We start from the raw sequence: 9,122 nt of genomic DNA, 5'->3' as shown, positions 1-9,122 counted from the left end.
GCCGAGCCTCTGAGCCGGCGGCGGCCCGGGGCCCGGATTGCGGCCGCGCCGATCCCACCCAGCCCTCCCCGCCCCGGCCGACGGCTGAGGCTGACCTGGATCCTCCGAGCGCCCGCCGGCCGGCAGGGATCGCCTTCGTCTTCCGGGCTGCTTTCTGGAGCGCGAGGAGCGCTCTCCTCGCGGCTCCTCTCGCTGGACCCCCGGCCCCCGATGGCTCGGATGGGGCTTGCGGGCGCCGCTGGACGCTGGTGGGGACTCGCTCTCGGCTTGACCGCCTTCTTCCTCCCAGGTAAGCGCGTTCCGCCCCCTGCCTCCCCACCCCGCAAGCCCCCATCCAATGTCTCCCCAGGGCTGGGAGCTGGATGGCGGGCACGTCTGGGTTGTAGGGAGTGAAAGGAGCCAGAAAAGTTGGGTCACGGCTTAGGTAAGGGGGGTGCGGGTGGTTCGGCGGAGAGAGAGGCTGAGGAGCCCAACAGCCTGCCCTGCGGGAAAGCAATCGGATGCACGTTTCTGTGTAGCAAGAAAGCACTTTCTCCGCGCAGTTTTTCACACAAAAAATAATAATATGTAATAGCGTTCTATTTATTTAATAACCAGCTCTCAGCTCGGGAAGCAGTTTGGAAACACTGAATGTTACATAAATGCAAAATAATCACCGTAATCACCGTCTCGGGGTAGGAGACAACAGCCCCAGGGGGAGGGCGTCAGTCTCGGAGCTGGTGGGCTGTGGGCTTGGCGGATGGAAGTGGGGCTTCGGATTTTTTTCCTCCAGCCCTTTCGCCAAGAGATTTCGGGCGCTCCGGCCCCCTCCCGCACCACGTCGCCCCCCTACCCGCGCGGGGAGCAGGCTCCTGCGGCAGAGGCGGCTTCTCGCTCACCTGCGGTTCTTTTCCGGGAGGGTGAGGCCCGGCGGCGCGCTATCGCAATCTCCCCGCCTAGCGCGGAGCTAGGCTTTGCCTTGGAACTCCGGTCCCAGTTTGGGGGGCTCTCCCGCAGGAGGCGCCGCGGGCTTCGTGCCAGCCAGGTGGCTGCGTGACCCACTTTCCCGAGGATGCTCGCGTGTCCTTCCTTGAGATGCTGGCGGCCGAGGGGTTAACCCGACGCCCGACCCCCGGGGTGGCCCCCGGTGGCCCCTCTGACGGATGGGGTAGGGGCGGAGGCTGGGACCGGTCCGGGCGTATTGTGCTGGGGAATGAACTGGAAAATGCGTTTAGGAGGCAAATCCGACCGAGTCCCCGCGGCTGGATTTAACCCTTTGTGTCCCTGGGGAAGCTGCCCGGCTCCCACAGTGGCTGGGGACACCGGCGCGGGTGGGGCGGAGATTGGGGGAGTTCCTCCAGCCTTCGTGGAAGAAACCTGAGACGACCTCCCGCCCTAGCTAGGTGGGGGTGGGGGGGAGGAGTTGGGGAGGGCGGGGTAGGGTGGGGGCTCGGTTGAAGCACGTGGCCCTGGCCTTAGGTGGTAAAAGAAGGTGTGAGAGTGCAGAGACCAGCTCTGCGTGGGGCAAGAATGTTGGGTCTGGACTCCGCTCGCTGCTAGCGGAGGAGATATGGAGGAGATATGTTCGATGCCGCAGACACAAACGGCAGTTTGTTGCCTAGACGTGGGGCTGGGGTGCGCTCCTGGAAGGCGGGAGCCTGGCCTCATTCACTTCTATACCCCGTCTGCCGCCAGCTCCCGGCCAGGGCTCAGCAAATGTCTCGGAATGGCCCATGGCTCCAAAGTGGTTTGTGAAAGGCGCACCAGGGTGCCCCAGCCCTGCAGCCTGCAGGTGCTGCCCTGCTAGGTCGGTGGGGGTAAATTCCAGGGCACACAGGTGTCACTGCCCATTTCAAAGGTGCATGATTGAGTCCCTCGCAGCAAGGGTGGTTCCGGTGAGAATGAAAGGTCTTCATCTTACACTGGACCTCCTGGGAAACCAACGGGAGATGCTGGAAGCTCGGGTTCTAACATTTGTCTGACCACCGGGGTTCTGGAACCCTTCAATTCCATATTGCCCACACTCAGAACCCAGCAAAAGGCCAACTTTCCTGGGGCCTGACTAGTCCAGCATACTAGGGGTTAATCTAATCCTGGGTCAGACAAAGAGCAGGAAGATTTGGGGAGGGGGAGTGAACTCACCCCCTTCCTTTTGTCACTCTCTCTCCCAGCTTTGTGATGCTGTCCCTGTAGTTAATTCCATCTTTGGAGGGGTGGAGGCCTGCGCTGCTCCATCCCACTTGGGGAGTGGGGGCAGGGAGGTGATCCTCTCACCTGGTTCAAGTGTAGACACCGGCACCCCCAACCAAAACTCCAGATTGAGGGAGTGGGATGCAGATAAGGAATCACAGCTCAGATGGGCACTTCATAAGCATTCCTTGGTTGATCCTAATTGTCATGGCTGGGTAGCATCAGCGGGGCAGCCAGAGTTCCCTGACCAGCCAGCCTCCTCTACCTGGTGCCCACGCCCCTGGTGCCTCTGTAAAAAGACAGGTGGATGTGGTGGTGCCCACATGACACTTGGACAGAGGCTGGGGGAAGTCACCCTCCAAAACCCATCTACCATCACCCTCAGGCAATCTCCTTCTCCCTGGGGACCTGCCAGCCTGATTCTCTTTTCTGGGTTCCTCTGGGCTGTGGCAAGGAGTATAGAGGGATGAGGAGAGGAGCCTGATGAGATGGGAGAGGGGACCTCCCACCCCGGGGGTGTGTGTGGTGGCTCCCTGACTTCAAAACACTCCGAATCTGGCTCTTAGTGTGTAAACACAGAAGTGTGTTTTCAACAACACAGACTTTACCAGGCAGGGTGGTGAAGCCCCATCAGCCTCTGAGATGAGTCTGGGGTTTCTGCCTGATCACTCAGAGGAGAGAGCCAGTGGGACCCGGGAGCTGCATCCGAGAGGAATAGGGGGAGCCCAGGAGAGGAGGCAGAGAATCTGCCTTAGAAGCAGGTGTGCTGAGCTGGTGTCCCACCTACACCACACCCTCCCTAATTGGCTTCCCCAAACCTTTTGTCTGGGAAGAGAACACACACCCCAGTTGTCGTGCACACCCTTGGAAGACCTGTCAGGCCACAGCAGCACCCTCTTCTCTGCAGCCTATGCAGAACTCGCCGTCATGATGGTTTTCTTTGAAACCCAGGGAGTCAGAACTGTTGAGTTATCTTCCTGTCTCCCCATCACTCACAGACAGTGGTGTGTCCAGGCTTGCTGGGCAGGACATTATGGCAAAACTGATTCCGCTGGCTTGGGGTTTGCAAGCGAGTATAAGCAAGAATCCCAGTGCCCATGTCAGAGAAGTATCTCCGAATCAGATTCAAGGCCAAATAGTCAAGGCTGGAAGGGAGGAGGAGGAGATATTTCAGTGCCTGGGCCCAGCACCTGGGGCTGAGTGGTCTAGAAGGTGTTTCTGAGCCTGACTCTCTGTGTTTATGGGACAGGCAGCCCCTGGTTGCCTGATGCTGGCCGAGACTATGATGTCCATTCCCTTCTCGGCCGTTCAATTTTGCACAATGAATCCACCTCGTTGGCCTGATCCGGGACCCAGTTGTATGCTGCCAGGATGGTCTCGGGCCAGAACCCTAGTGCTGACGACTGAGCAAGTGGGCCAGGCTGGGGAGGGTGGGGGACCGGGGGGCAGCCCCAGTTGCTGTGCCTCTGGTAACTGCCATTGTTTAGCAGCTGACTAATGTTCATTGTTCAGCACAAACAGAAAATACCCAAGGGAGGTGTAAATTTACCTTCAATTTTCCTGATTGTATCTTTCCTTGTTAACCTGGTAAATCAAATGGCTCCTACCTGCTGTGGGGACAGAAAGGGTATCTATATATATTTACCTGTTTTGCTGATTTTTTTTTTTTTTTTTTAACTTTGAATGTCAGCCTGTGGGCCAGGCTAGAAGGAGTAATAGCCAGCTCTGGGACTTAGGCTATAACGTTTCTGATAATTTGCTTACGGCCTCACCATCAGTATAGAGTGGATGCACACACATGTGTGCAAGACTGTGTGCTTGTGTTGACCATCTACAATTCACTGTGCACATACAGAGCCACGGGGAGTAGGACAAGGAAGTGTGTGCACTGGGGTTGTGGGTCACCGTGGGACAGGGGCATAAATATACATCAAATGCATCATCACCTGCAATTGATTTCTTATGGCTTCTGACTGGGATTTTGTGAGAGGCCTGTGTTTATATCAGAGTGTCAGTGAGGGTAACTTTGGAGGAGACCTAGGATTTGCCCTTAGCCAGCTCCTTCTAAGACTGAGCTACCACATCCTTTGGGGGTAAGAAGCCTGGACACCCCTTTCTTTTTCTGCTCTGCCCTTGACCTCAGGCTGGGCCTCTGCATCCTCAGAGGAAGATGCTCACCTGGAGAGATTTTCCTCTGCTTCTCAGGATTCCCGGGCAGCCAGGAGGGGCCGCAGGAAATAGGTTTTCAGCTACTACTTTGGCGTCTCTGCTTTCTGCATGAATACTTGAGGAAAAGGGTCATCTGGGGAAAGGTGATGTACTCTGGGCATTTAAAAAGGAGCTCTGAGTCCTAGGCTCTGAAAAACCCTGTAGAACCATATGTGTGGCCAGTTCAGCAGCATACATGTGCCTGGAGCACCCCAGCTCACAGAGCAGAAAGCAGTAGCCCCCTTGTTGGAAAGGCAAGTGGGAATGAAGGGCAAGCATTGGGGAAGAGGGCAGTCCTGGGAGCCCAGGTCCCGATGCCCAAGTCAGGCTGGCAAGTGTTTCTGCCCTGTGGTGTCCGCCCCTCTCCATAGAGACCACGTCTGTAGAGCCAGCAGCAGATGTGCTGGCTGGGGCTGGAGGTAACTTAAGATCTGAGCAGGGATCACCTTGCACAGGGAAAGCCCTGAGCTGGAGATAACACTCCTTAGCCCAGTTAACCCTTTAAGCTCTGGATTCTCCTGTGCTGTTTGGAACTGGAAAATAGGGAGAGGGGAAAGATGGGTGAAAACACATCAGACCTAGTATCTGAACCCTGACAAGGAGCGATTAACTCACTGCCACAGGAGAAACCTAAGGACACAGAGAAAGCCTTCCTGATCACAGACTGTATGTAGGCTGTTCAGGGCAATAGGTAATCCCAAGGGTTATCCTGAGGGGGGGGAGGGGCAGTAGGTATGTATTCTCAGAGGCTCATGAGATCTGTGCCTTTCACAGTCTTTTAGGGGCAGAGCAGCTGTGGTCCCAGGGCCCAGTTCAGAGGGAGCAGCAGATAGCTCAGTCCCTCTCCCCACAACCTGGAAATCACCCCATCTTGACTGCCCAGCAAAGTGAGACAGCAAAGCGAGACCAGCTGGACTGTATTTGAATCCCAGCTCTACCAATTGCTAGCTGGGTGGGCCTGGTTAAATTGCTTTGTAGGCCTCAGTTTTCCCATCTGTAAAATGGGTTTCTGCTACTACGCTTTCAAAGGTTTGTGAAAATTAGAGCAACAGTAATGTATGAAAAGTGTTCAGTGCATTGCCCAGCTCGTGGTAAATGTGCAGTAGTGGCAGCTATTCCTGTGTTCTATGCCTTTCCTCTGAGTGGTCCTGGCTCCCTCTGTGTCTGCCAGCTGGGTACTGCCAACTGCACACTCTCTTGAGAAAGAGCCACTCATTTGCCTGCCCACTGCTGACCTCGCTTCCCCACCTGGAAATGATGGCAAGGGCTGCAGCAGCCGTGGGGGACTCAGGTGGCCTGGCTGGGTGCAGGCACCTACCTGAGCCCAGCCTGGTCGTGCACTGCACGAGCAGCAGGTGCTGTGTGGCCTCTGTTCTGCAGCCTGTTGCCAAGGGCTCTCCCCAGCACCCGCCTCACTCCCTGGCTACAACCCAGCTGGGCACTGCGGCCCATCTGGAACACTGGCTGGGGTGGCAGCCTGAGGCTGGCATGGAGAACCCGGGACTCAGCCCCTGCAAACTTCTACGGGCCACAGGCCCCTCTCCCAGCAGTCCATGCACCAGCTCTTCAGGCAAGATGGTTAGCTGGAGAGGTAGAGATCCCTCCCGAGGTCATGCCCTTCTCACTGACAGAAAGTCCTTCAGTTTCTCCTGCTGCAGATTGAATGCTTTCACCAATAATAATAAAGATATTTGTGATACTCTTTTCAGTTCATAATTTCAGCTGATCCACTCAATAACCCCACGTAAAGGGTATCAGTAGTTCTCCCATTTTACAGGTGAGAAAAGTGAGGTGTAGATCTAGTACCTTGCTGCCCATCTCAGATTAGACGCCAGGTTTTCTGACTCCAAATCCAGTAGATGAGGAAAGATGAGATGGACTGGGATGGACAGATGCAGAAGAGGCTGAGCCAGATCATGATAGAATGTGTCCAGGGGGGTGGTCATTTGCTTTGCTGGCAACCACCAGCTTGTACTCCCCCACCTGGTGAAGCGAGGTATACATGGAGATAGAGGTTAGAGGGCGGCCGTGCTGGAGCTTCCCACAGTTCACGTTGACACAAAGCACAAGATGCCCAATAACAGAACAGCTAGGGGAATGGGACAAAGGGAGCATATCCTTCCAAATGCTAGAGCATCACTCCCAGGATCTGACCCGAAACGTGGGCATGGCCCCAAGGTGTGAGCACAGAGCTCCAAGACACAGGCAGGCACACTGCCAGTGTGCTGGCAATGCTCAGAAAGCTTTGTGGACTTGACTGGAGCAGTGGAGGACAGGAGGGGCTGAGATTTGGTAGGCAGAGTTGAGTCCCTCTCCTGGGCTACCCCCACCCCTCTCTGGTCCATGCAGATCCCAGTTTCATTCCCAGTTTATGAGGAGTCTCATTACCTAGCCACAGACAATAAAACCCGCCCGGCCACTCTGGCCCGGATCTCATTAGAGGACATTAGTTCCGCTGGCTTGGTGGCCCCACTGGGACACAGCTGCAGGCGTGGCCCAGGCAGCAAAACGGGCCAGTGGCTGTGGGCACAGGAATGTCCCATTGGGAGCTGAGTTTGATCTATGGGCTTGAGTAGGGTCCTCCCTCCCCACCGCCATCTGTGCATTCTTGGAATGCATGTTCCCCAAAGCTGGAAACATGGGGTCCCTCCTGCCCACTTGGACGCTCAGTTCTATCCCCCCTCCACTGCCCCCTCCCTTCAGGAGATAAGGAACCAGCTCCTTCCAGAACGGGGCAGGGGAGTCCACCTTCTGAGAAACTCAGCAAAACACTGTCATTCCATGGAAGAGGGCCTTTGGGGACAGGGACAACAAGCCCACTCACAGCCACAGGTCTGGGGACACCCTGGAGAGACACGTCTGAATCGTAGCCCACCTTTCTGTCCGAAAAGTGGGGATAGAGACCTCGGGGCCCCATGTCAGAAGCATTTTTCATCCCTTATAGATGCAGTTTCACCATCTGGCGGCCTTGGGGTGGTAGAGGGTGGGAGGGGGAGCTTCCTGGTCCCACTCCTCTCCCCGAGGTAGATTAACTGGCCCACAATGGCTGTGATGGAGCCCTGGTTGCATCTTGGGGTTCTTCCCACCAAAGACAGGATTATTCCTTTCTTAGCAAATTCTGGTGCCTGTTGACAGCCAGCTTCTCTACCCTCCCCTCCCCTTCTACTTTATCTCCCTTCCCACCTGCAGACCAGCCCTTCACCAAAACATCGCCAGGGCCCAGTGGATGTAGCCATGAAAAACAAGATGAGGGCAAAGAAAACCTTGCCCCGTCTTAGTGCCTCAGTCTTCTAGAGGAAAGAGAGTGCCAGGCCGGAGTAACTGGTTTTTAGTGCTCCATGCAGGGGTCACGCAGGCCAGCCCACACTTCATTCAGGTCAGGAGCGCCCGCCAAATGAGTCAGCAGAGATGGGAGCGCCGATCTGTTTGGGCAAATGTCGGCAAGTCAGCCCTGTTCTGGAGAAAAGGGGGCTGGAGACTTGTACCAGCCCCTGGTGGATGCTCCCCTGTAAGGCCCTTCAGCTTGTTTGGAATTTGAGCCCCAAGTGGGATTGGTCGGCTGCCCCCATGGGGTCCATTCTCTGGCCCCTGAGCAGCACCCCAGGTATCCCCTCCCTTAGTCCTGGTCTCTCTTGGGGAAATGCTGTCAGCTGCTGGGACAAAGCGAGTAGACAAGGTGCCTCAGAGCCAAGCCGGCCTTGCTGCAGCTTGATGAGGGTCCCACTGCAGGAGAGGCTGGAAGCAGTATCCTCACTCGGGGGACCGCTGCAGCAGCCCCTGGCTCACGTCTGTCCCCGACTCCTGACTCCAGCTCCAAACTGCCTGCACTGCCTCTTGGATGAATATACTTAATCCGTGCCTGAAAAGGAGGCTCACAAGCATAGAAGCATCTGATGGCTGCCCCCTCCCTGGCTCAGCTCCAGCCGCCACTCCCAGCCAGCCACACAGCCTGTGCACTTTCCCACCTCAGTGCCTTTGCACGCGCCATCCCCCTACCCCTCCCCTAGTTCCCATATCCAAGAACTGAAGTTGAGAGTATTTCTATCATGAAGCCCCCCGCTGGAGATGACCTCTTTCACTCAGAGAACCACCCCCTTGTTGCAGCACCTCATCCATGCCGCCCATGGCAATAGCCACTCTACATCTTGCTATTAGTTATTTGGGCCTGGGGTTTATCTTCATAAGACTGAGAGCTCCAAACGGACAGGGTCCATTACTGAGGGGGCTTGGACTCCCCAGGGCATTGCACAGGGTGGGCCACTCTGTGGGCTGATTACACGGTAGGCGGATACTTCATTACATCGTCCAATGTTAGGTGGATACATCATTGTTTGGACAGTGATGATGGTAACAACAGCAAACTGTTATCAAGACTTTTTAGACACTCAGACACTATTACGAACATCTTACCGGTAATAACTTATTCAATCTCCATAACAATACTTACTTCTTGTGGAGGATTATTCTCCTCATTTTTAACATACGAACAAATGAGGCCTGAGCGGAGGTTAGGTAACTGGCCTCTGGTCGCAAAGCTATTTAGTGGCAGAGCCAGGATTTGGATCTGGGAAATCAGGCCCAGTGTCCATGATCCTTACTAAGCCTGGGGTAACATAGGACCTTGCTTCCAGAATGCCTATCACCCCTATGTAGCATCGTAGAGCCTACCCACCTGCTCCCTTTGATGATGCAGGAATGACCTGGGGCCTTCCTGGAGCGTTGGGGGCTTATTAATGCTCATCATC

General features: G+C 55.6%; 1 protein-coding gene across 1 annotated transcript in view; it reads left to right on the top strand.

Annotated features, from left to right (window-relative positions):
- Nucleotides 1-6: 6 nt before the first annotated feature.
- The window catches only part of PVRL1 (poliovirus receptor-related 1 (herpesvirus entry mediator C)), a 72,354-nt gene continuing 63,238 nt past the window's right edge, over nucleotides 7-9,122 (top strand). Inside the window, exon 1 of the mRNA XM_010830471.1 lies at nucleotides 7-289. Coding sequence (XP_010828773.1) covers nucleotides 211-289 — 79 coding nt within the window. The 5' untranslated portion in view covers nucleotides 7-210. The remainder of the gene's footprint in view (nucleotides 290-9,122) is intronic.

The sequence above is a fragment of the Bison bison genome, unplaced genomic scaffold, assembly GCF_000754665.1.
Source record: "Bison bison bison isolate TAMUID 2011002044 unplaced genomic scaffold, Bison_UMD1.0 scf7180017864518, whole genome shotgun sequence".
Lineage (NCBI taxonomy): Eukaryota > Metazoa > Chordata > Mammalia > Artiodactyla > Bovidae > Bison > Bison bison.
The sequence above is the reverse complement of the archived record's forward strand: the minus strand, read 5'-3'. Positions and strand labels throughout refer to the sequence as shown.